The 25,224-nt window shown below is 26.3% G+C and overlaps 1 protein-coding gene across 1 annotated transcript in view; it reads left to right on the forward strand.

Annotated features, from left to right (window-relative positions):
• The window catches only part of LOC111627723 (atrial natriuretic peptide receptor 1-like), a 137,162-nt gene that overhangs the window by 92,085 nt on the left and 19,853 nt on the right, over positions 1-25,224 (forward strand). The window contains exons 4-13 of the mRNA XM_023371343.1: positions 2,740-2,875; positions 3,224-3,315; positions 4,067-4,202; positions 6,086-6,170; positions 6,294-6,423; positions 9,050-9,127; positions 9,211-9,315; positions 10,972-11,043; positions 11,128-11,293; positions 23,161-23,356. Coding sequence (XP_023227111.1) covers positions 2,740-2,875; positions 3,224-3,315; positions 4,067-4,202; positions 6,086-6,170; positions 6,294-6,423; positions 9,050-9,127; positions 9,211-9,315; positions 10,972-11,043; positions 11,128-11,293; positions 23,161-23,356 — 1,196 coding nt within the window. The remainder of the gene's footprint in view (positions 1-2,739; positions 2,876-3,223; positions 3,316-4,066; positions 4,203-6,085; positions 6,171-6,293; positions 6,424-9,049; positions 9,128-9,210; positions 9,316-10,971; positions 11,044-11,127; positions 11,294-23,160; positions 23,357-25,224) is intronic.

Here is a 25,224-nt window from a genome sequence, read left to right on the forward strand (position 1 = left end):
TTACGTAACAATGGAATTGTTAAGAGAAAGCGACGTGCAATACGCAGATGCAGTTTTTTTCGTTTTTGCGGGAAATCGAACATATTTTTAGACCCATCTAAAAATTCTCTAATTAGTCTGGAAACAAGGGGACCCAATTCTTGCATTCTGTGAAAACGGGTAAGGTTGACTGTAACGTAATAATCTTTATCTTAGTTATCGTTACTTTTGCCCGAGCAACGCCGGGTCCACCTGCTAGTTTATCAATAATTTGTAATGCATAAACATTCTTACCGATTACTTGTCGTTATGTGATAAGGAAAACCGTGGTAAGCTTGCTGATTTTATAAGTTAGAGGCAGAAATTTCAAACGATATACAGTACATATTATGAAATGCGCAGACTGTAAAAATACTCGATTCGTTCTCCTGCATGTTGAAATTTAGAAACTTCTTCGCTTATTCTAGCAGATACTTTAGTGACACGATGTTTAGAGATCTAACAGTAGTATAAAATACTTTTATAAAAGGTTTGTAATTATTAATGGTTTATCAATAAGCAGATCAAATGCTTGCTATGTTGCAAAAAAGTGTAGTTCGATAAGCTCTCTAATGTGGACCTAGCTGAAGCCATCGTTTACATTAAAAACTTCTCTATTAGTACTTGCAGATAGGAAAGAAAAAAAAATTTTGAGTCGCGCAGAGTGGCAGTATAGTGCTTTTATCCTGCAAGATTGGATTGATAGAATAAGAAAATAACACCAAGGCGATCTATCAAGGAGTACCTTTCGTGAAGATTTTATATGGGCGTTAGACACATGAAGAAAATCCGGAAAACTCTACGAGGCCCGTTAGTGAGGCCGAACCCGTGACCAACTACAAGATTTAGTGTTTTTATCTTTAGGGCCATCAACCGTTCAATATAATCTATTATATTTAATATTTTTCATATATTTTTTGTAATGGATTTAATTTTCATTTTTAATATTATGGTTAAACACTATGATCAATAATATGCGGTGGCCGAGTAGATGAAACCACTGAATATTGACAATTGCTTTCGGGTTCGAGTTTCAGCAACGGGCATACTTTTCTTTACGTCGTATCTAACAGTTAAATAGGGACCAGTTTCCAATAGAAAGTCCTCCCAAGAAGTATCCCTTGGCAGATTGCTTGTATGTAGTGTTGCCTTCTTCAATTAAGCCAATCCAGATGCATTTGCATGCCAAACCTAATTGATAATGATATTGTAGCAAAAAATCTATTAAAAATATTTCATTTAAAAGTTATCATACTTACGAATAGTTCAAACATTGTAATAAGTAGTACATAGTTAATTCAACGCCATAGATTTGACATCAGACTCCATATTTTATTAGTACTGTCGACTTACTTAATTTTTTTATCATCGGTATTAATATAACTTTTCTTCAGGAGAATGAATGATAGCAATGATTTTGCATCAGTCAAATTTGTGTGAAAACGGTAGAATGGTATCGCATTTTGTGTTGGAAATATTTGTTTTGGTAAACAACTACTGCATTTCTTTTTACAGTTGCTGAGTGTGAAAACATTTTCAAATACAGCACACTCATTAATATTTATGTAACGAGTCACTTGCGATAGGTCGTAACTATCAAATCTGGAATCGATCCGTAATTTATCATTATTTTTTTTTCAGTTTATTTGTATTATTTGGAAATAAACAATACTTTTGTTGTTTGATTTACAGGATACATTGTAATATGTACTACTAATTATCCAGCTGTTATAACTTAACACGGGAAAGTATTGTAATCAAAGTCAACCCCCGGTTTTTTTGCGAATTTTGAAGTTTTAAGACTTGTAAACCCAAAAAAGTACAAAAAATTACCAACAACTTCCGAGCTATTATGAGACTTTATCAAAAAAATAACTTTTATATTATTAATCATTATAATAAAAAAAGGCAAAACGCTAATTACTTTCCCGGCTGTTACAAAGGGAAAGTACGACAATCAGTCAAAAATGACCCGAAGATTTTTGCATTTTTGGACTCAGGTGAACCTGAAACGTCGAGAAATGCAAAAAAATTCGGGGTATGTTCTGTAAAAATTTTCTGTATGTATGGATATTAGAATGTGTGTATTGGAAAACAATTTTGTTTACCCTCTTTGAAACGTAATAACACTCGTGCTTTTTCTCGAAAATTTCTAAAATTTTGCAGGGAGGTTTGTTTATTAGAGGCATTCATTCTATTAAGTTTTGGTGATTAAAGGTCGAGGAGTGGGGGAGTTAAATAAAGTCGTGTGTTTCTCGAATAGGATTAGACATAATGATGATGTTACTCGTTATTAGCATTTAAATATTTTTTTATAAAACTCATCCATACCCTTAAAATTAAGCTTTTTGACATTTTATAATAATAAATTACAATATATAAAAGTTTTTAAAATAAGATATCATAACAGATGGTGCCATACGTCGTTTTAAATTTTGTTGCCGGGAAAGTTAAGCAACTCGTTGCTAGATTTTTTATGAGGTTGATGCTGTTTAGAAGGGCCTATATACAGATTTAACTGAGCTCGAGTTAACAATGTGATAACGTAAAATCTCAATATAAAAAATCAATTTTAATTTATTTTATATTAATATAAATATAAGTTAATGTGTTAATAAATGTTAATATTCATCAATTTTATCAGAAAAAACATTTTGTTTATTTTAGTAATATTATTCAATCTTCATAACGAAATATGTAATGTAATATTAGTTTCTGTAGGTAAATACGTATGTAACGGCATTCCATGAAGCAGTTATACTATATTTTCTTGCTGTTAATGAAACTTTAAATGAAGGTTATGGAATATATAATGGCACTGTTATAACTCAAAAGATGTGGAACAGAACATTTGAAGGTAACTTTTATTAGCTATTTGATGAATAATTTAATAGATTTATTTTATTAAATATATAATGAAATACTTTTAAATATACAGATATTATTAGTATATACATATATACATATATACATATATATACAGATAACCCCCCATATAACACAACACTTCTATAGCACAGATTCACTCTAACACGGTTTGGGAATTGGGCAAAATCCTTGTACAACATGAAATGTAATAAAGGGTGCGTTCTTTTATACCTCCGCATAACTCCACGTGAGCATTCTAATTGTTTTTGNACAGATGTAAAATACAAGAAAAAGTCAGTAAAAGATAACATTTATAAAAGTTTAATTTATTTAATAGGCATTACAGGGAATATAAATATTGATGAAAATGGAGATAGAATTATGGATTATTCTCTCTTAGATATGAATCCTGTAACAGCTGAATTTGAGGTAGGATCGATATGAAATTACTTTTATTTTTATTAAAAAATTTAAATTAAAATTGACTTATAACGAAACCAATTTTCCTGTAAGCTACATAGTATAAGCAAAATTTGCTTAATATTCTAATTGCATCGTGTCTTGCAACTACCAGCATTTATTGTTTATCTCATAGAATTAATTTTCCCGTTTATAAAGAAAATTCAACAATAATAATTGTACTTATATTAATATTACAAATGTACAGTAAAAACCTACATTTATCTTTCTTGGACGAAGTTATAACGAAACGAATGTTAAGTGAGGACTTTCTGTATGATATTAAACATTAATAAAATTAAAGATTCTTTTGTTAAATGCTGAAAAATCTATTTTTATTTGTGTTATTCAAGTATATATTTATGTGGTTTTCGAAGAGGCGGTAAGGTCTCAATCGTATACCACTTTTCTTCTGTCAAGGAACTCCTATATAAGAGTTCATTGATTCAGTGGAAGAATCTTAAAAACTGAGAAACTAATTATTTCAGCTTCTGCACTGCTAGGAGATAATTGTAATTCTGTAATTACAAGGTTATTAATTAACTGAGGCATATACTTACTCGAAATATACATTTTTAGTTGGACACCTTAATTAATTAATAAGAAACTTTTTCTTCATCAATGAAAATAAATGAAACAAAATTATATATTAATTTTTCATGCAATATTAGTTTGTCTTTTATTATATATTTTTTAGTAATTATAGTTTTGTTATTTTTAGGTGGTTGCTAACTACTATGGTTCAAATCAACAGGTGATTGATGTTGTTGGTAAAAATGTGCATTGGCCTGGAGGTAGAAAAGATCCTCCACCTGATGTTCCACCTTGCGATTTCGATGGTTCGAAATGTCTTGATGGTAAAATATTTAAAAAATTTAAATTTATTTGCGTATAATTTTAGTAAAAGTTTAATTTTTATTTCAAAATATATTGATAAATCATATTGGGAAATTTTTTTGTACCGATCTTTTATTAACAGTCGTCTAATTTCGCTTGTGCAGTTAGTAATTTTACATTTATACAATTAAATTTTGAAGAATTCGGTAGAATTTAAATATCAATGTCATAATTAAGTTACTTCATATTTTCCTTCGACTATGAAGACAATATAGTCCAAGATTCAACAGTCTTTGTTCAGCAACTATTGAGTCCGACTTATTTTCTAAATGATGTTACAGAAGCGTAGAGAATAAAATATAAGTTTTTATGAAGGTAAACAATACAGAAATATTGGAAATGACATCAAATGTTTACGGTAAAGTTGTAATACTCGACGAAATCCAAAAAACTTCGGTTCTCATGAAAAAACAATGAAAACGGACGGAACAATGAAGGATTCTTCTAGTAAGAGTTTGTTCTAAAGAGTGAAAAGATTAATGAAAATCACTTCAGACAGACTTTGTAATTGCCATTACACAGAATGACTCGATAGAATGTATCTGTTTAAAAACACGCACTATCACACGATGTTGCAATTGTGAATTAGTATTTCACAAAAAAGTAGTAATATGATATCTATCTACAAGTCATTTACTCACCAAATACCATACTTGCCGAATACTTTTTCCAAATTAAAATTTGCCCACAAAGGTCAACATTTTGAAACAGTAACAGAGATTTAGAATGGAAGTAAGAATAATTATATAATAAGAATAATAATAAAGAAGATTAGTCATACATTTTCCACAAATTTTATCTGAAAAAGTCTTGTCTTGCCACTCAATTTGTACATGTGAAGATATAAACACAACTTTCAGCAGAAATATCATTAATTATTATTACCAGATACGAATTGTTACATGTAAAATAATACATATAGCTGATAATTGAATTCAAATTTTTTAGATTATAAAAATGAACAGAAAGTGGACTCAAAAAATATCATAAAATTGTTAGAAGCATACGAAGAGTTTATGTTTATGACATGTTGGGTCTGATATTTATAAAAGGCGAGAAATGAGCGAGAATACATATTTAAATACAGCTTCTGCTGCTGAGAAATGTTTGTTACTGTTTATTTAAAATGCAAAATCAAAATAGGAAGACTTCTAAGACTAAGAATATTGCTTTAAAAATTATGGAAAGATTAGCAATCATCACTATCACTATCTCACAAAATTTAATCACTATCTCAATTTAAAACAAGAGAAACGAAGGTATTAAATTAGACCCTTAGATGTGGCTGTAACATGAAAAATAATACAAATTTAGCCAAATAAACTAAGAATTCACTCTTTTTGAACTTCATATTATGAACAAATATTAACATGTTTAATGACATCATTTACATAGCACATAATTTTATATATTATAATATATAAACTAGCTGCCAAGTAAACGATGCCATAAAACATGTTAATATTTCTAGAACAGAGTACGAAATATGTTTAAATATTTAATAAAACTAAGTATTTTATAAATTGCCTTTTCTTTCTTGTAAATATTCTTACAAATTTAGCAGAATGTAAATAAAATATTTATTAGACAAAGCATTATAAAATACTTGAAAAAAATTTTTTTACGTGTATTTTAATTTAAGCAATTTTACAATACTTTAGAGTAGAATATGACTTAATTATTTATTCTTTCTCAGTTGAAAATGTTATTTTAGTTTTTAATTTAAATAGTTTGAAGTGGAAAAGTTTTACTTAGTAAAAGTCCACTGTCTTAATTTCGAATTACTAAAAACGTACGCAGTTTGATTGTAATTTTTTTAACATATACGATGTTTATATTTCAGATTCTCTTTCTCAATATACAATTATTGGAACAATGCTTAGTACAGTGATTGTTATATTTAGCATTGCATCGTTTTTTATTTATCGGTAAATGGTTTCTTATTACATCTTTGAATATTGTGCTCGTTTTAAAAATTTGTTACAAATATTTAATTAAATTATTAATTTTTTTTTAAATCTGTAATTATTACTTATTTAAATTTATTACAGACATTTTAAACTTGAAGCAGAATTATCTTCTATGACGTGGAAAGTCAAATGGGATGACATTATTACCACGAAACAGAATCTTAATAGAAAACCTGGTTCAAAAATGAGTCTAAATCGTAATAGTATAATTGTAAGTAAGCATGAATAGTAAAATTTAAAATAAGTTTTATAAAATACGTTTTTAATGTTTCTATCTTTTAAACATTTAATTCGTCCATATCTTGATTCTTTTCTTCAAAGCATGCTGAGTGATATCCATTGCTTGTGAAATGTTGTAACAATGATTAATTAATTTTCTAATAGATCTATCAATTAAATAGTGGAAACTACTTGTAATCCTAAAAGAACTTTTTCCATTTTTCCGTGTGTACAGCAACTATATTATATAATAATATTATATTTATTTATATTGCAAGTTTTCAATTAACATTGTTGATAGATTTTTGGAAATTGAAACGAAATCAATTTAACCATATACTAAATAATATAAACAAGAGTTAAATTTCACATTAGATTATGTTTTAAACGTCCAGCATTTAATCAATTTTATTGTTTATAAAGAAAATTCAACAGCAATAATTTTAAATGATTACAAATGTATCTTTTCTCAAGAATGTAATAACAAAACGACGTTAAGTGAGCATTTGCTATATTGTATTTCATTATTATCAACTTGACATAGTTTAATGTAATGGAAATTATCATGGATCTAATCAGATGGTTAGACAATAGACATAAAGGCATCTTAATAAAGAGAAACGAGCGACATTCTAACTATATTGATAAACGATTGCCACTTTCTAAAATATTTTAGTGTTAAAAAGTTTAAATCCTTGAAGAATCCTTGAAGATGACTACAATATGATTCATTTATCAATGTAATCATTTTAACAATACAATTATTCTCTCTTTATATGTAATTTCTATTGTTCTGTCAAAAAGTTATTATATTATTAAAAATATATATATTATCTATNTTGTATGATAACACAACTTTATTTTAATTAATCAACTGTTCGTTATTGGAATACGAAACATGTTTTGGTAATGTAACAATCACATTTATTACATTTCTAATCAATAAATAATGGCAACTCAATTTGAAATCTAGGAATTAAAAATTATTTAATTTTAATTTCTATGAAATTATAATTAGAAAAGAGTATTTGCGTTTTACATAATTTTTAAATTTAACGATATAAATTATTCAGAAAGATACGCTGTATACCAGTTCGATAAAATTTGATGCAGTGTATTAAATTTCCACGAAAAACTTTATTTTAAGCATTATGACTTCATATTTATCATCACATTATCTTGCTCTCACACTCAAAATTGAAATTGTTAAATAATGAAATAAATATTCACTTTGTAATTTTTACAACTATTTTTTAATCCAAATTCATAATTTAACTATAAATTTAGATTCTAGATTGAGAGAATACATTAGATAGTGTAAGAAAGACATAATAATGACACTCGCTGAGAAGGTTTCGAGAAAAGAAATAAAAATCAATTGAAAAGAATTAAGACTAGAAGATATAAGACACCTTCCGATCTTAATACAACTCATAATCTTCTTAAGCGTAATATTATACCATAATTTTTGTTAACGTACCGAGTTGGTGTTGAATCAAATACATATCCTTATATCTACTTCATATAATGAAATATGAGTTATTTTATTTTATTTTACTCTCCGCCTTGTGGTCGCTAGAAGGGTCTTATTATCAAGCCTATTGAGAGTTCGGCCAAGGGACGACCGAGTGGTGAGGGAAGGGATCCAATATATCCCTAATGGACTTCCTGCCAAGAAATTCTTGGGGTTTTCGAGCCATCTGAATTTGTTCCCGATTCCCTCAATATTAATGGCTGAACTATTTGAAGATCATCATTTTTTTGTATAAAAATTAGCATTCTTAAATGATATTTCGAAATTTGGTGGTATTCCCATTAGAAGCTCATGACATACCAGAGTGTCGTGGAAGTGAGAACCACTCTTTAACAAGATTTACAGATTTAATAATAGCAACTTTTATAAAATTATTGGGGAAATTGTATCAGAGACAGTATAGGAGTTCGGTTGTTTACGAAATAGATTTCATTAAACTTAAAACATTAGAATTTTATTTAAATTTAACGGAATTGAATATTCGAATGTTTACATTCTGAGAATTCTATTGTGTAAATAGGTTCCTGAAGATGATCAAAAAAGATGAAAGTAACAATGATGTTAGCAATATATTTTTAGAATAATTTTCTAATAAAATAAAATATAATCAGAATTTTTTTAATCTTCTTGATCATTTTTCTTGCAACGTTTTAGACCGACATCGATGGGTTTTAACTAATTGAATAATGAAACAATTATCGTTATGGAAACTATGGTAAAGCGAATGATTGTTCTGTTTCCCCTAAGCTCATTGTTATAAAACATTTCTGAAAATATATGATACAGTAGCATTGACTATACCATATCATACTGGCCAAAAGAAAATTATATTTAGGCCTATAATATTTATTTAACAATTATCTTCACTCCTTTGATGTAACTTTATTTTATTTTAATATTCAATCAAAATTGTTTAGATACAGAAGTGAAAAATTTAGCTATAACTGTAATTATTGTAATAATTATGGATTGAGATATTAACATAAATATTTTATTGAAAAATTTATTTTAAACTGATTATTTTATTATTAAATATTTTAAATTAAGTGAAAAAGTATAAACAATTAAAATAATTTATTTTTAGGGTGCTATTGTAGCTATCAAACCGATTAACAAATCTCGAATCGAATTAACTAGACCACTTCTTTTGGAATTCAAGAAGGTCTGTCAAAATAAAATTTTAAAAGATTTTTAAATATTCTTTAATATTTATATTCAACTTTTCAGATGATATTTGTTTTATAGATGAAAGATTTACATCACGATCATATTGTTCGATTTATTGGATCGTGTGTGGAACCTCCTAATTGTTGTCTATTAACAGAATATTGTCCTCGAGGAAGTTTACAAGTAAGAAATTATCTGCTAGTAAAAAATAATCAAATTTACCTCTAAATACTTTGTTTTTTAAAACTAAAAGATAGTCAATCTGACAGAAGCATCAGTTTGCTACTCTGAGAGACCAGGAATTTAATCTGAATCGGCTCAGAAATTTTCGTTGATAGGATCACCTCGATATGTTAGTCTTGTCTCGGTCATTCCCATTCTGGATATGACCGAAACTATGATAGATAGGTCTTCCGATTTGATTCAGGTTATAATAACTTGTCATGGGCAAATTGGGGGACATCACTGGCATTTCTCATTGCTGTGCTGTAATAGAGTCATTATTGCGAATCAGACCCACTCGTAATGGATATAATTGTGGCAAATTCAGCCGGACAACTTAGCCGTTTATCCCAAAGATTTACACTCGTTGAGTATAATTCTGTAGAATGAAGTGTGTTTAATCTTGAGATTAAAACAAAACATACTGTATAATTACATGAATAATCGTTTATATTTAGGTAGAATTATTTACCATTTTTGAAAAATTCATTAATTAAAAGAAGAAAAACACAATATTACTTCATAAAAACGGAATATACACGAATATTAGCTTTTATTATTATATTATATTTAATACAATACCTTACAATATAAAGATAATAACTCAAAGCATTTGATATCAAATTTGTTTAGTGATATTTTTGTGGAGGACCCCGTGATATCTTATCACGGACCCGATATTTCTTAGCGTTGAGATCGACACTCCCTTAATTTAGGAGGATGTATCGTTCAGGATGGCGAGAAGGTGTGAACTGCGTATGGAAAGTGATGGCGTTAGACACAGAGGCACGAACTCTGCTTACATTTAGTACCCGTTTATTAATATACAAAAGACATCTTACGTAAGACAGAGATCTCCTTTGGTCCTTAAAAACTAATCTGACGCATAGTGTCCGGACAGAATGTGATGTTCGTAGGATGATATTGTCTCGAGTTCGTCGCTTCGGCGAATCAGAGTTCTCCAATGGCGGAGAATGCGAAGCACACAGTTGTTGGCTCTCGTATCCATGGTCAGTGTTCTCAGTCCCATCCGGAGAACCTCTTGGTTTTATTTAGGAAATCCCTTTCGGTTGTTTGTGGGAATATCTCTGCTGGCCTTAGTGAATATTCTCATGACGTACCTCATCTCCCATGAGAATGTTCACGTATCATTTATTAAATACCGAATCCTGAAACTGTCATAATTTAGTAAACAAAGTTTAACATTATTTAATGAATATCAAGTCTTTTCACCGGTTTTTTATGCAAACAATATTAATCTTACGGGGTTGCAATTTTAAAATTAGACCTATAAATTCTCACTGTCGTTAGTCCGTTTGTATGTCTATCTGTCTGTCCTTCTTTAACCTCGAGAACAGGGTTAAACAGATGAACGGAAATGGAAAGTTTAGGAGCCGTAGACCCTGATTAACTGTATAATAACATCCTCTGAATCGGAAGATACGTTATTTCAATGCATTATTTATTAGATGTATACAAAATGTTTTTCTAAATGTTTCTGGTGCCGCCCTTGTATTCATTTTATCTTTTATAGTGATTTATATTACTATTATAATTATAAGATTTTATTTATAAATTTCTAAATTATAACCATTTATATATTTATTATTTTTCTAGGACATTCTAGAAAATGATGAGATAAAATTAGATTGGATGTTTAGATTTTCTTTAATGCATGATTTAATTAAGGTATAATCATTTAATTAAATATTATTATAAAATTTAAATAGAAATTTACGATATTTTAAATTAATTTATCCAAATAATATGTAGGGTATGGCTTACCTCCACAGTAGTGAATTACGTTCTCATGGAAATCTTAAATCATCAAATTGTGTTGTGGATAGCAGATTTGTTTTAAAGATTACAGATTTTGGACTTTATTCTTTAAGAAGTTATGACGAAAACGATAATGAAAATTCCTATGCTTATTGGAAAAGTAAGTTTTATATATGTTCAATTATATGGAATTTATTTAAATATATTCAATATCATTTATGGATTTATAATTATAGTTTTTTAAAACTAATTTCTTATTATAATTATAAATAAATTGTTTGCCATTAAGATTTAATGAATATTGTTAGATTTGATTTTTTAAAAAATATGTAAATCATGAATACAGTGTCAAAAAATCTCCGTACAGTGACACAAATCAAGCCCACCAGTGGCCCAATAAATAAAACCATTGAACACTGGTAGTTGGTGCCTGACCAATGGGTTGGCTACCATGAAGTGTTCTGTGTTTTCTTCATATGTCTAACACCTAAACACAATCCAGTTTCCACATAGGAAGTCTTATAAACAGTGATAATTTCTCTATATATAACAGAAATTTCTCTATAATGTAATTTTAAAACGCTAACAAAATTCGTTGATAAAATACTACACACGTTTAGATTTATAATAACCATATAAAAGAATTTATATAACATAATATAAATTCAATTTTCGTATATTAAATATATTACATGTTCATGGCTGTCAGAAGTCGAGTGCCTTGAGCCATTTATTATTTTTTAGAATTTCTAGTATATCACACTCCGTTGCAGCAGTTATAGAAAATATTTCACAAAAGAAAATATGCATTTGATAAACAAAATCTTTAAAATTATTATCACAAAGATTTCACTTCTCTTATTATCACAACACTTTACCATCTCTTCGAATATGTGAATCGAAGAGATGGTAGAGTCTTCGTAATATCAAGAAAGATCATCAAAAAATGTTTCTGTGTTTAAAAATATATATTATAAGGTGATATATAAATATTAAGACGAAAATTATAAACTAACAGATGAGCGTAATCATTTACTTTTACGATTTCATTGGTTTCTAGAAAGTATCACAAAGCAAACCATTGTATTTCTTATTAGCCTAGTGTTATAAATTAAGAATAAGATGCTAAAAATAAACATTTAGCTGTTTGTTATTGTACACAAATGATAAAAGTATGATATTTTATACAGCCATTGAAAATTTATATTAATAGCAAGTGCATGTATTGTAGCGCTAAATAATGCCATTGTATTGTCATGCATGATTTAGTGTATGTTTTTGAATGTAACTTGAGCTATGAAATATCTAATCTCTTTGAATTATTTCTTATAAATTATGTATTAATAGATGCAGATATAAATTTGTTAGTTGTAAAAAAGTATAAATTCAAATTTAGTTTATTTTGCAAGCACTTAAGAAGTTATTGAAAATCTTGGAACGATCCGTATCAGTATCATAGCCAGTCACCGTAACTAATAATTATTCATAGATTCGAAGGATGACAAAGAATTTTAAATTACCTTGAAATATTATACAATAGTATTTTATTATATAGTAACTCACTAAAAAATAACCCTATTCAATTTTGCAATTACTTCTGCATCATATGATTAATCCATCTTTTTCTGAAGAATATTTACGAAAAGTTATTAAAGTTTTTAACAATGATTAATAACAGATAAATTGTTATAAAATTTTTTTATTAAATTTTAATTTATTCCTTTCGTATTGAAGATAAATGTAGTACAGAATTAAACATAAACAAAGAATTAAATATAGATCTAGCTATTTTTTTTAATTTTTCACGTATGAACGAACACATTTTTAATGATTTAGTAGCATTTATGATATATTATTATTCATTATGTTAAAAAATAAAGAAATAAAAATACATAGTACATACATAAATAAGAGAATGATAACTAGTAAAATATCAGAATAAATAATGAATGTTTATATAATGTAAGTTTATTTCGCTGTTTTAAATATAGAACAATCATTTACAGACATATTATTAATTTTCAATCTTATTTTGTATCACTCTTACATCAATTCAAAATCATTATTATTTTATTATTGAACGCATCTTACATTTACAAACTTGAATAGTATTTTAGAATAAAATCAGGGCTAGAAGGTAAAAAAAAAAGTCCTGGAAAGCTGTGAACGTAAAAATAAACTGGTGTTTTCTTATCATACGTAACAAAACAACAACGAAGAAAATAATAGTGTTTTTCGAAAAATAAAATATCATTTTCTACTAATTAACTATGTCATCCTTAGAGATATGGGTTAGTTGGTGAACAGTAAATGTGTGAAACCTCTACCAGAGCTTGTTCTGTTATTTTTGACCGATTACAGGTTATAGTAATCGATCAAAAATAGACTAAGATTTTTGAGGCACAGTAAACATGTTTAAGAAATCCTGCAAATCAGAAACAAAAGCATTAGATTAGATTTACTCACCTATTTTTACAGCAATTGCTCGTAAACAGAACACACAGCACACGCAGCAAGCATGACTTTCGACTAACACAATATACACAAACCTATACGTGGCATCGCTTTTAGTTTATACAATAAGTACTCCTGTGAACCGTATAACCCTGGTTTACCCTGTATAGAATCTTTAACGAATATTAAAGAAGTATTTATATTACACTGTAAAATAATATATATCCATGTAGCTTTATATATATATGTTTATATATATATAAATATAGTTTGAGTTCAATAAATAAACTATATACCGTAGATGTAGACTGTATATTAATCTGCTAAGCTATTTCAAATTAGATATATTTGATATTTTTAATATGCCTTTAATGCTCCATAGTATAGATTCTATAAAGCATTAGACTCGTGGGTGTAGTTTTAGATTGCATTGCTAAGTTTTCAACGAGATAATATAAAGAGAATTATATTAATTTGCTTTATTAGATATTAAATGAAATAATACATGATATTAATTTATAAATAAAAGTAGTTTAAGATAGAATTTATTTTATCATATGTTATGAAGAAGTATTTATAAAATTGATAACCTTCAAGTTTAAAATCTTAATATTTTTAATTGATACGGTCTTTTGGATATGTAAATTAAGTAAAGAGAAACGATAGGTATTACATTCAACTCTATTACAAAATGCTGACAAGCAATTTGTATATGGGATGTGTGAAATCAATGCTACAGCTCCGATAGAAGTGCGGGCATTGTTTGAACGACGTCAATGATTTACTGAATGCTTATCAAATATTTGTGAAAAATGGATATGACAGTATAAAACTTTCTTTATATTTTTTTTTAAATTTAATTAATTCTTTACAAAATAAAAATCCCAAATATTTTTGTTAATCTGATGAGAATAATATGTGAACATTAGTTTGATTATTACTAGTAAAATTCGAAACATTCTCTAAATTAATATTAATGTTGTTAATTATTATTAGAAAGTTATCATTTGGCATTCATTATCGTTTTATAAATGTCTGGAAAAATGAACTTAATGTCCAAATTTGATTATGATTTTATGAAAGAATTTTTTATTACATTTTTATGTATATGATAGATTAAAAACCATTATATACATATGTTATAAAATATTACACAACAGTTATATCAAATAAATAAATGACATCTTCATGTTTTATAGTGAACTAGACCTGTTATAAACAGTATTATCTACTAATACTATTTACATCATTAAAACTAGTAAACTCTGGAGAATTATGAATCAGATTAATTAAAATAAAATAAATAAAAATAAACATATTTTAAATTTAAACTGTATTTTCAGTTTTGCATTGTTATGTTTTTCCTAGTTCTATTCTTATGTTTCATTAATTCACCAATAACATAAGAATGAAATTAAAGAGGAAAAAAATAAAAATAGAAGGAAATAATGCATTTTTTGTAGTAATGATTTAGTTTGTTTGCATAGTCTTATAATTTACTGTTTGGCTTTTTAAGTCATTACTAGTTATCAGTTTGTCAGTTAATGTTCCATATTTCAATATCCAATAAAGATAAACGTATCAAATAATAAAATTATGATAATGTTTAATAACATGATATATATGTTATTTATAGAAAGAAATTAATTCATTTGATTAATACAAAATTTAAGGAACTATGCTATATTAGAGAACAAAACAAAATGTCAGACAGGAATAAAAAATAATAATTAATAATAATCAATAAATGAACAAGTAAAACTAAACCACTAAACCAAAAAGTTTATTTAATGCTAATTAATATTGGGCTCGTTATACGCGACTCTAATACAGCTGGACAAGCAAACAAAGGGCCACTTTACCAAGCAAAATGGACAATATTTTATTGACTATAATTCTTACGAAACATTTACAGCATTAAATAACGCAATCACAGGGGAGAGAATAAAAAACAATAGAAGTCAATTTTACTGGCACATTTAATAAACATTTCAATAAAATTCAAATTACAATTAGTCCATTAAATAATTTTATGTATTTTATTATTTAAAAATTATAAAATTATGAATTTATAAAAGTAAAGCATTTCATACTGATAACATCAGAATATATGAAACGTTTTGAACTATCAGACAAGAATAATAGAAACTTTGGAATCTTATTTAAATATGAAATAACTTCAATTGCGTATTCCGTTCTTATAAGAAAACTTTTCGATATTTCATATGACTTTAATGGGGTAAAAAGGATATTAATATACTTACTTTCTTACCTGAAACTCATAGAAATGTATGTATTGTATATTCAATTTTCTTAATCTTAAATGTTTGTCATAGTGAATACCATCAAATTTGTTGGACTCAAAAACATTATAATATATTCTTTACTGTTTACTCGACGTAGAAAAATCTGAATTCTGAATGCTACTTTCATTGCATAGTTTCATTATCTACAGTTTAAGATAGTCATTACGGGAGATTTAAGTACGATATCATTCGTCGAAGATGATTGGATATGAGCTTTATTTGGAAAAGTTATCCAACAGATGATTGGATATAACTACATTCAATGAAAGCAAAGTTTACTTAAAAATTATTTATTAAATGTAAAATGATCAAAATAATTTTTCTAACATTAAACGTAAAGAAAGTATACTTGTTACTTATATTGAGTATTGATATAATCGGTACAAAAACTTATTTAGCATTGTCAGTTATGGCAAATGTAATGAGTGTTTCGAAATCTAATGGAGATTAAAAAGAAAGGGAATCAGGTATTTGACATCCCGGAAAGTCATTGGGTAGTCGCAGTATTTCATTTGATCTCAGAAAATTCCATGCATCAGAATTTAATTAGATAGTCGTCGCATAATGGCTGTTATGCATCAAGGAATGCTAAAATAGACAAAATTCTCAATATTCTCGCTTAAAATTTCGATATAATCGTGAAAATTCAAAGGGTAATAACTCTGATTCAATCCTGAGATGTCCAGAATCCTAAACTGAAGTTTAGCTACAATGAACTGTTTGGTAAAAGTGGATTACTCAAGTTAAGTCTATCGCTTGTGTTGTATATTTATGTACTGTACATCATTCGATCTTTATATACTATTTTCTTAATGTTTCAGAGTATTTAGCATTTCTGTTGGCTTACAAATTCATTATTAGTTTTATTACAAGTTTACGGATATAATTTAATTGCAGGGAGAGTATCAGCAATAGAAACGATACACTAAACTTAATTAACCTTATAGATGGAGAGCTAAACTCAAACTTTAGTTACCAATCAAAAACTTAAGAGTTAAATCATATTATAACCACGATTAAACGCATCTTTCTAGAAGATTAATTAATTAATGAACAACTCCACTATTTACTGATATGATTTTAAGTCTCTAAAGTTTATTTAAGTCTCAGTTTAATGTTGTCTTTGACGTAAATAATTGTCGATTAGAATTTTTTACTCAAATTTTTGTCGGACCGAATTAACGGATTCATTTCCAGACTTCTGCATCTAAAATAACTGTAGTTAACTGCCAGAACGTAACTATAACTTGTACTTAATTTCTGTATGTGTTCACTATAACTTGTATTCGGTTATAATAATCAAGTCTAAATAATTATAACTTAATAAAGTTTTTAAGTCAAACTCTTTCACCATACTTATTCACTTACCATGTAGAAAATGATTATTCTATAACTTTTGCGATTAAATACTATTGTTGTTTATTTATTTTTTTGTTTTGAATGTTACTTATTTCTATACATAGAACATCAAAACATTATGTTATAATAATATTAATTATTTTTATATAGTATTTTTTATTATACTTCATTGTAACCTTCGTATCCTATAAATGTGGAGTTTTATCTTTCCAGAAAAAGATCTTGATTTTCGTGAAAATAAATTTAAAAAACAGAAAATAATAGAAATTATTATTATATTATTATCATCTAAAAATAGATTTATAAAACATAACTTTTAAAAACGTCAATATTTTAATTCTATTTCATTTGTTTTAACAAATATTCCCACAGACATCTCTCCTTTTAATATATGTCAAAAACAAAATTAACAATTTTTAAATACAATATAAAGAATGATATAATTGTTTATCAGTATAATAACTTGTGTCAATTGTGGCAATAGGAAAATTATTTTTTAATTAATTAATTATGGAAAATTAAGCTTAATTTTACGTTTTAAATGTCGTTCTATTAAATTTCCTATAGTCCAAGTAGTATTTTTCTCTTTTCAGTAAAATCTAATGTAAAATATTTATTAAACGCATTTCCTCAATTAATATAAAATAGTAAATAGTAAAATTTTAAAATATAATTGAAGACTTTTAGGCAAGAATTTGTTAATTCATTTTTCTTTAAGTTTAGGACAGATTATAGGTGAGTAACGATATATGAGGTTGATAGGACAGCTTAGGAGAAGTTATAGGTTATGAATCTGTAAATTATATTTGTCCTATGTTTGTAGAAATTCAGCAATGTTAAAAAAAGGAAACTGATTTTCTTGCTCTAAAACTGGAATTATTTTATTATTCTAAACGAGCAATTATTTATTGTGGCAATGGTCACAATACCGGGTTACAATTTGTTATCATATTTTAAATTTATTTAATTTAAAATATATGCTCTCCACCTCAAATTATTAATGGCTTGCCCCTGTACATCATGCTTTTCCTTTAACAATAGAGTCGTGCCGGTCATCTATTAACTGCTTTCAGGGGAAAATATTTGAACTGAAATAATCAGATTTCCGCATTGCACCGGAAATTCATGTATAGTTATTCGGAACCTATTCCCCCATTAGTTTCCATGTTTATCTTTAATTCCCTTTATCTAACATCATTCCCCAGATTATGGAAAGACAAACGGACGAATAGATGGACGACAATGGGAATTTATAAGTCTACAATTTTTCAAATTGCACCCCAATAAAAATGTATACGAGAAGAAAACTACAACAATAATTTATTTATTCATATATTAAGACATAATTATGTTCAAATTTATACATAATATTTATAATATCTAATAAATAATAAATAGAGTGTTATATAAGTACAACAATTGTATAATTCTACAAATATATTAAAAGTTTGTAGTACAAGTATAAAAGTAGAATTACAACAGAAATTTAAAAGAGATTGTGACAGTTTTTTTTTAATTCCATAAACCTGAAATTAGATTAGTATGTTAACATATGCGGCTCAATAAACGTTTATTATTTTTGGTATACTTTTTGTTCTGTATTCTTAAATAACTGACACAGTATTTCTTATGCATTATGTAAGTAATGATTGATTGATCGAATTAAATAGTTAGGTGATTTTGAATGATTGCCTGTTTTTTTTTCTAGTCATCTTATCTTCATACAATTTTCATTTCTTGTCACTCGTCACTATATATAGGATATAGAATGTTTTAGTTATAACATAAATTTAGGGAATTTTTAATTTATTCTGTGATCGATATTGAAGAAGGTATGTAATCTGCACTAGCTTAATACTTAATATAGTTTTATTTGATGGGATGAATAAATCATCTAATTCGCGAATAATATTACTATATTTAATAAATTTATCTAAAAAACACAGTAGTATTATTTCTTATATATTTTTTAAAAATATATACAGTATAATTAAAGATTTATATAACTACATTCCGCATTTTCAAGAGGTAAAGGCATTCCTCTACGGCTTTGAAGATTCGGGTTCGAGTCCATAACTCTCAATAGTGTGACTCAATATATGCTTCACGAGGCATTAAACAAGCGATGAAAACTTGTTTAGTGCCTCATTCCTTATCATCTGAAAATTATTATGTACTGTACTTGGCCAACCGAAAAAAAATCCTCTTGACTTCATTAGGATGTTTAAAATATCACGAAGATGTATAAAACACTAATAGAATATCCAAATAATTTCTTATTTATAATATTTATAACATTCTAGAATTGGATATTTTTAATATAAGATCAATATATTTAAATAAAACTTCTATAAAGGAGTAATTTGAAAATTTATTATTTATGTAAGGAAAAAAAAGCAACGTTGTGTCATATTTATATATTTTAATTGCATAGTATATACATGCAGGTAGTAGTATTTCATCTTTTACACCTTGCACAATTATAACCGAATACAAATTGAGAAAAGAATATACAGTATTAAGCAAGTAAAATAGTTTTGCAATTATCATAAAAGGATCATTTAAATTATTTCTACATTGAAACTCGGATTTATTATCAATTAAATTTTTTAAAAATTCGAATATTTTATTATTAACTTTCCATTTTAATATAATTATTATGAATATACAACAACAACCTAGCCAATAAGATTTAAATATTCCTTTTTCTGTTATATAGTAATATATATTGTAAATAAACAAGGCATTTGTTTATGCAATAAATGTTTTTTCTTAACAAATGCATTATGATCCGTTGGATCTGGATCAATTAATGTAAGTGTGTATGTCAAAAACACTAAGAAATACAATTAAGCTAAAGACAACATAGCTGTTCCAGATTTAAAAAATAATTTGATATTTTTTTTCTAAAATAACAGAACAAGAAAATTCTGTCACATTTAAAAGAAAATCAGCCACTTGCCAAATTACTTGCCAAGATGGTTTCATTGCAATGATAGCAAGGAAAAGAGATCAACTATACGTTGTAGAGATAAAACCTCACACCGCATTGAATGCAGAAAAAAGTGGAACTGACAATCTTTTCAGATGGCATCAACAACTTGGTCATCTAAATGTCAACAACCTAAAAAAGTTAGCTAACAAAAAAATAATTGCCGAAATAACATTGGAACAAACCCAAGATAGAATTGATTGTGAGATATGCTACAAAAAAAAGATTCACCATTTACATTTTAAGTCGTTTGACACAAGACAAAATAATATGCTGAGATTAATCCATTATAATATATGTGGTCTGATGAGTGTGGAACCTAGAACCTAGGCGGTTCTAACTATATTGAGACTTTCATTGACAACAAGACAGGTTACATTGACTTAGCAATGCTTAGACACCAATCTGAAGTTCTTAACGCATTTAAACGTTACAAGGAAAGAGATGAAAATGAAACTGGTTAGTGAATCAAAAGACTCTGTACTGACAACGTAAAATAATATTTAATACAAGAATTTAACAACTATTTTGAATAAAAAGGAATGAGAAGGCAATTAACAGTCGAGCATACTTCTAAACAAAATGGAATAGTGTATCGAGCAAACAGAACTCTTGTTGACATGGTGAGATGCATGATGATTCAATACAAGATACTTCAGAGTTTATGGCCAGAAGCGATCAATGCAGCAGCCTATATAGGCAATCGCTGCCCCACTAAAACTGTAGAAGAAGAAACTCTACTCGAAATTTGGACTGGAATAACTCCTACGTTAGATTTATAAGAATTTTCGGCTGCAATGCAATTGCTTTTCAAAAAGGGCATAAGAAAAACAAATTTGAACAAAAAGGAAAAGAATACGTTCTAGTTAGTTATCCACAAGAGTCAATGGCATACTGACTTTGGGAGAAAGGCTCCAAAACTGTCATAAAAGCTTGATGAGATGTGCATTTCATCGAAAAATTTAAAACCGAAGATAAACAAAACTTATTTAGTGCGTTTTAGACTGAATACCGACCATGAAATGCTTTGAAGTTGATAACAGTAAAGTTGCTTCTACTGATACGAATAACAAAAATATTACTTTACATGATAATAAAACATTAAATTCACAACCAAAACGCTTACCAGAATATCCAAGGTAAATTAGAAGTGGTAAGCCTGGAAAACCAAAAAAGTGTACAATGAGGTAGCAGATTTTGACAAAATTCTGCCAGCTNAAAAAAAAAATGTCAAAACTCTTCGTATTTCACGTCACGTTTTTTGCAACTCAGTTCAGGTTTTTCCTTTAAAGACATTTCCATATTAATTTTATACATTTCAATGAGATAGTCTTTCATGTCATCTAACACGAAAGATACGTATCTATCTTATTGGCTGTGTTTTCTACTTTTGTAGTTTAAATGTAATATAAATAAAATTAAATATTATGTTATTATTATATTCTATAAAATAAACTAATAATAATAAATAGGTGAATTTATGCAAATAAATATTTATATAACATTTTACTTAATCCACAGAATTAGCTTTCAAGTATTTGTATATATGATATGTTAGTTTGAAAAGAAAGAAATATATATATATAATCATATTTATAGATATACTAACCATATATTAAAAGCATTAAAAATAAAAAAATTCATTCATTTTCATTCGTAATATTTATATACAAACTCATTAAACAGTTATATGAATATTAAAATCTCACTTTATAATTATACTTTATGCTTTAAAAAAGTAATTAAAATCGAAGTTTTAAGTATATATTTCACCTAATTTTAAATATATATACTATATTATACACGTAATTATAAATATATACTTCTATACATACAAACTGTACATTGCTATGTTTTTAACTAATAATTTTTGTTTTGCTTACTATTTTACATTACTTATTTACTATATTAATTATAATTTTAAGTTTATTTATTTATTTATAATTTTAGTTTAGTTATTTATTCAAAATTAAAATTGTGAATTAAATAACTAAACTATATTCGTGTACAAAGGCGAAATTAAAAAGTGTTTTCTGTTGAAAAATTATGTTAAAAATTTATAATTATTAAAATAAAAATGCTTAATATTTGAATTTAATATAGTTTATTGTAATTATAATACAGAAATCAGTTGATATTTAAATATTTTTTGAACAAGAAAACATTAATTTTAACATCATACGTATTATAAAAATGAAAAGAATAAGCTTACAATAAATATATTTTATATTCTTTTATGGTTGCTATTAATATAAAATAGTTTCTAATATAAAAATCCTTAAATTCTCCAACATAAAAAAAACACAATGAAATGAAATTCAAATTGTAACTTTCTTATTACATATATTTCACTTATATTCTAACCTATAAGCTGTTAAAGAAATAATATACTAAAATAATAAATTTCTTATTAAATTATAACTTGAACATTAAATGAAATAAATTTTATAAAACATTAATTTTTTCAAAAATAATATGAATAAAAAAATATCATGAATATGGAGTAATTCATGTTTAATTCATGAACTTAAATCAATTTTTTAAAATCCTATTTTAATTTAATCAAGTGTATATTCAATGCTTTAAACACATTGATTATTATTATATTTAAGGATATTATGATGATAATTTATACATTTTATTCTGTTAATATTATGTTAAAGAATAGGAATGTTCTATATTATTATAATAAATTAATTCCTACTTTAGAATGAAAATGAAAGGTTAAAAATAAAGACATTTTTTTCATATCTAATATTAAAAAAACTTATAAGACTACAGCATTATAATTTTGTAAAAAAAAAACATTGCATTTATATTTAATTTTTGTATAGAATTCATATAAATTAAGGCAAATTTTACTTTACCATTTTTTTCAGTTAAACTTTTATATTGAATCAACATATTTTTCCCTAGGGAAACTTTGGACTGCACCAGAACTCTTACGCATGTCTGATCCACCACCGGAAGGGACCCAGAAGGGTGACGTCTATTCCTTTTCCATCATATCTCACGAAATCGTCACACGACAGGGAACATTTTCTGTAGGAGATCTCGAACTCAGTCCCAAAGGTATGACGTCAATTTACGTCATTTTATATATCGCGCAATAGAGCCATATTTTACTATAAATTCGTAATACATAACGGATGAAAGGATCTTAAGATGTATCAAACAAAGATTGGAAGAGGAATCGAGACTCACCATTGTGATAGCATTGCTGAAACATCGCCATGTCGGCGTCACTCAAGTAAGTGCCATCTTGAAAGAGTCAATGATGATTTATACAAACGTCATAAGTAAAGGTTGCGCTCATAAAATTTCGAATTTTGTCAAGAAATTTATGTTTTTGACATAAAATAATTTCTTTTTTTATTTTAAAAAAATAATTATATATATTTTTTTAATTAATAAAATTTTATAGTAATATTTTTGAATTAGTAATTCCAATAGTCAATAATAAGCGCTTTTTTGTCGGTCTTGAAGAAAATTCTTGAAGAAAATTCTTGTCATTTTTGTGTTAAATATAAAATTAATGCATTCTTCTAGTTTAACTTTTAATTTAATATAATATTAAATCCATGGAAATTAATTTTATAAACGTATAGAAGTGGAGAAACAATTTAAAAGAAAGGTTCAAAGATGATTTGTTATCAATACGATATAATGAAAATATAGAAGTATTTATGATGATGAATCCAAATCATTTGTTTATTTATTAAATGTAAGCAGATGTCTACTTAAAATGGAAATTATTATATAACAACATTGCGTATATAAAATGAATGTAAAACTATGGAATCCGTTGAATAGTGTAATTTAAATTGATTTTGTATAGATTTTAATAAGAAATTATTATATAACAACATTGCGTATATAAAATGAATGTAAAACTATGGAATCCGTTGAATAGTGTAATTTAAATTCCTTTTGTATAGATTTTAATAATTTATAATTGTTGAAAATAGCTTTAAACTAACCATTGATAGGAAATTAGCTGTTATTTAGGTGTTAGACACACAAAGAAAACCAGGAAAGCTCTAAGTGACCAACCAAATCGCTTATTAAAGAAATAGATCAATCGATTTATCTGTGTTAATGCAGAATTTTAATAAATTACGTTAATTAAATTAAACAAACAAACAATTAAACAAACAAAAATCTAAACATAAGATCATTATAACTGTACAAGAGCTGTTTCTTTATCAAGCAATAACAAATGCAGTGACACATATTCATTTTCATGTGTTACTGCACGTGGAGAAGAGATGATGAATTAGAAATTGTTGCTGACTATTCTTATATAAATTATATTATTATATTTAAAATGTTTCATCTATCAATTTTAAAATTAATAATTAAATAAAAATAATTATGAAAATATATTTGTGTGTGTAAAACATTTTTATAAATTTTCCAAAATCAATAATTTTAAATATTGTCTAATGTTAACGAAATTAAAATTAGTTATTTAATATATTTATTAAGTTAATCTTTATAAAACCTCTATAAGTATTTTTAATTCAAGTTAACATTTTAAACTTATATTTCATTGTCTGCAATGTTTAATGCAACGATTTAAATAATTTCATATTCTATTATCCAGTTCATCTTTTCATTATAATTTAAAACTTTAAGCGAATGTTCTTGATTTTTCTACATATTTGCTAACAAATCTTTTTAGTATACAGATTATTTTAAACAAATTTATTCACTTTAATTAAAATTCCATAATATAATTAACATTAACACAATTAACGTAAACAATTTAATTAAATCAGGGATCAAAACACATTTATCTTTATTTCATCTTAATTGATTTAAACTTATTTACAAATATTGATTTAATTTTAATTATAATTTTTTGCTACTATTGAAAATTTAATTATAATTTTTTAAATAATTTTATTTATTGAAATAAAACTAAATTAATTAAATTAATAGAAAAATTTGTAAAATATTTTTTATGATATAATTTGT

The sequence above is a fragment of the Centruroides sculpturatus genome, unplaced genomic scaffold, assembly GCF_000671375.1.
Source record: "Centruroides sculpturatus isolate CEXI.00-Female unplaced genomic scaffold, Cexi_2.0 scaffold121, whole genome shotgun sequence".
NCBI lineage: Eukaryota > Metazoa > Arthropoda > Arachnida > Scorpiones > Buthidae > Centruroides > Centruroides sculpturatus.